We start from the raw sequence: 3,042 nt of genomic DNA on the forward strand, positions 1-3,042 counted from the left end.
TCCTCCCACATTCAAGGAGGCAGAGTCTAGCTCTGATTTGATTAGGTGAAGGAATGCTATGGAGGAGGAGATACGGTCTCTTCAGAAGAACGACACTTGGGAACTTCCAAAGCTACCTAAGGGTCAGAAATCTATTGGTTGTAAGTGGATATATGCGAAGAAGGAGGGATATTCGGGTCAAAGCCAGATTGGTTGCCAAGGGATATACACAGCTTGAGGGCATTGATTACAATGAGGTATTTTCACCCGTTGTGAAGAACTCGTCGATTCGGATTTTTTTGGCATTAGTAACATAGCTGGATTTGGATTTGATCCAAATGGATGTGAAGACAGCCTTTCTACACGTAGATTTAGATGAGGAGATCTACATGAGACAACCCATGGGGTTCAAAGCTGTAGAAAAGGAAGATTTGATGTGTAAATTGAAGAAATCTCTTTATGGATTGAAGCAATCACCGTAACAGTGGTACAAGAGATTTGATAGCTTTATGATTAGCCAAGGTACACGAGGAGCCCTTATGACTCGTGTGTTTATATGCACAAGCTACAGGATGGTGAGTACGTTTATTTGTTATTATATGTTGACTATATGCTCATTACTTCTAGGAATACTTCAGCTATAGAAAAATTGAAAAAGGAGTTGGCATCTGAGTTTGAGATGAAGGATCTTGGAGAGGCTAAGAAGATATTGGGTATGAAGATTGAGCGAAATAGGGTGAATGGAAGATTGAAGCTTACACAGAAGAGTTACTTGCAGAAGATTCTAAAGAAATTTAGTTTTGAGGGCAATGCCAATGTGGTGAGTACTTTATTAGCTCCCCACTTCAAGCTTTCAGCCTTGATGTCACTAGTTTCAGTTGAGGATCGGGACTATATGTCCAAAGTTCCATACGCCAGTGCAGTGGGTAGCTTGATGTACGCGATGGTGTGTACTAGGCCAGATTTATCACAAGCCGTGAATATGGTATCTAGGTACATGCACGAACCCAGAGAGGGTCATTGGGATGCCATGAAGCGGATTCTACAGTATGTTAAAGGTACCATAGATGTTGGTTTAGTGGTTTAGAAGAATGAGAAGACAAAGCAGGATTGTATTGAGTATGTGGATTCTGACTATGCTGGAGATCTTGACAAGCACCGGTCCACTACAGGTTATGTATTTACATTAGTTGGTGCACCGGTGTGTTGAAGATGCACACTTCAGTCTACAGTGACTCTCTCTATTACAGAGGCAGAGTATATGGCAGTGACTGAATCTGTGAAGGAGGCTTTGTGGTTGCATGGATTGTTGGAGGACTTGGGGATTGCACAGGAGACCATTCAGTATTTTGTGATAGCATGTTAGGTATCTATTTGGCGAAGAACCAAGTTTATCATGCACGCACAAAGCACATTGATGTCAGATTTTACTTTGTATGTGACGTATTGGATGATGGATAGGTCACGTTGGAGAAGGTTCACACTAAGGACAACCCTGGTTATATGATGACCAAAGTTGTTCCGGGTGACAAGTTTGGTCATTGTTTGAATCTATTAAACATTCTTCGATGTTGAAGCCGTTGGCGGCCATTTGGGTGAACTACGTGAAGCTTGATTCCTTGGGAAAGAGGATATGTAGGCAATCTTTAAGATGCAGTCTGGTTATATTAGTTGCTTTCGATGGGGGGAGATTGTTTGCGCTCCCTTTCGGGTTCCCGACTTGTTGTGGATTGAGTCCATTGTCATGGATTGGTTCCATGACGTACTGGACGCAACAAGTGGGATATTTGGATGTTTTGGTATCGGCTCAATTTTTGGTAGAAATATTCGCCGAGGTGGAGAATTGTAGAAATGATGTTAAAATTCATGAGGGAACAAGCATGCAGTTTCACGGTCGACCGCACATGGCTCTGCAGTTGACCGCAACGTGCACAACACTATAGTATGGCTCTAGATTTTTGGCGGTCGACCACACATAGTTCTGCGGTCGACCGCGCCGGAACACAGAAGTTAGGAAACTCTTTGCAGTTTTTGCGGCCGACCGCGATATGTGCTCTGCGGTCGACCGCGATGCTGGTTTGGGCCAGGTTTAGTTTTCCTGACCCGTTTCGTTATAAGTTTGTATATAACCCTAAACACGAATTTTAGTGTTATATGAGGAGTGTTTTGAGCTGCCGAAAGAGGGTTTTGTTGCATCCATTGTGGGAGGCTTTGGAAGAGATCTAAAGAGCTTATTTTAGGGTTTTTGGTAAGATTTGTAACCCTATTTGTATTCTCTTGATTTCTAATAGTATAAACTCCTCCCTCCTTGCCCCGTGGACGTAGGCAACTTGCCGAACCACGTAAATTCGTGTGTCTTGCTGTGATTAGTGTTTTGGTTATATTGCTTGTGATCTATCTTGTTCTTGTGTGTGCGATTTGTTTGATTTTCGAGTTCCGCTGCGTACAACAAATATGAATCACTTTTTGCATTTATTTTACATGATCAGTTTTGATAAAATAAATACGAAAAGTGTTCAAAGTTTATTTCACTTTCATACAAGCAATCACTCCCTTAAGCATTGAAATTATACAACTAAAAAAATTAGCTAGGAAATGTCTCGATCTCTTCACATGAACATTCTGAAAGCTGTGTTTAGCTTCTTTAGAAGATCCTTCACTGTCATTGAGAACCCCTCTTCAACCTGGAAAGAGAAATCATAGTAAAGTGATTTATCAAATTAAACATTACTTCTATATAACAAAATTGACCGCTAGTAATAAGAAACAGTTTGTTAAAAATCTTAAAGTCAAGTCAATATAATCCTTAATATTCGTATGAAGGGAAGTAATTCTAAGGGATTAATATATATCAAAAAAAACATCCCTTAACTTTAGACGATTATTAGATAAACCTAAATTTTAACAATGACAAGGAGGTTTATGTTGTGGAGGATAGTTTATAGGACTTAAATATCAGAGTTAGGAATTGATTAAGTCAAAAGTTTGAGCTATCAACTATTGGTCCCACCTCTTTTCTCAAACTCATCTCTTTATTTTATTCTTTTCAAAGTGGTGCTGTAC

General features: G+C 40.1%; 1 protein-coding gene across 2 annotated transcripts in view; it reads right to left on the bottom strand.

Moving 5' to 3' along the window:
- The window catches only part of LOC109824351 (transcription factor bHLH18-like), a 13,928-nt gene continuing 13,309 nt past the window's right edge, over nt 2,424-3,042 (bottom strand). The window contains exon 5 of one of the 2 annotated variants that reach the window (XM_020390930.1): nt 2,424-2,663. In XM_020390930.1, the coding sequence (XP_020246519.1) occupies nt 2,589-2,663 (75 nt within the window). In that variant the 3' untranslated portion in view covers nt 2,424-2,588. The remainder of the gene's footprint in view (nt 2,664-3,042) is intronic. The other variant, XM_020390929.1, reaches the window with a different exon arrangement.

This window comes from Asparagus officinalis, chromosome 9 (genome assembly GCF_001876935.1).
Source record: "Asparagus officinalis chromosome 9, Aspof.V1, whole genome shotgun sequence".
NCBI classification, from domain to species: Eukaryota; Viridiplantae; Streptophyta; class Magnoliopsida; order Asparagales; family Asparagaceae; genus Asparagus; species Asparagus officinalis.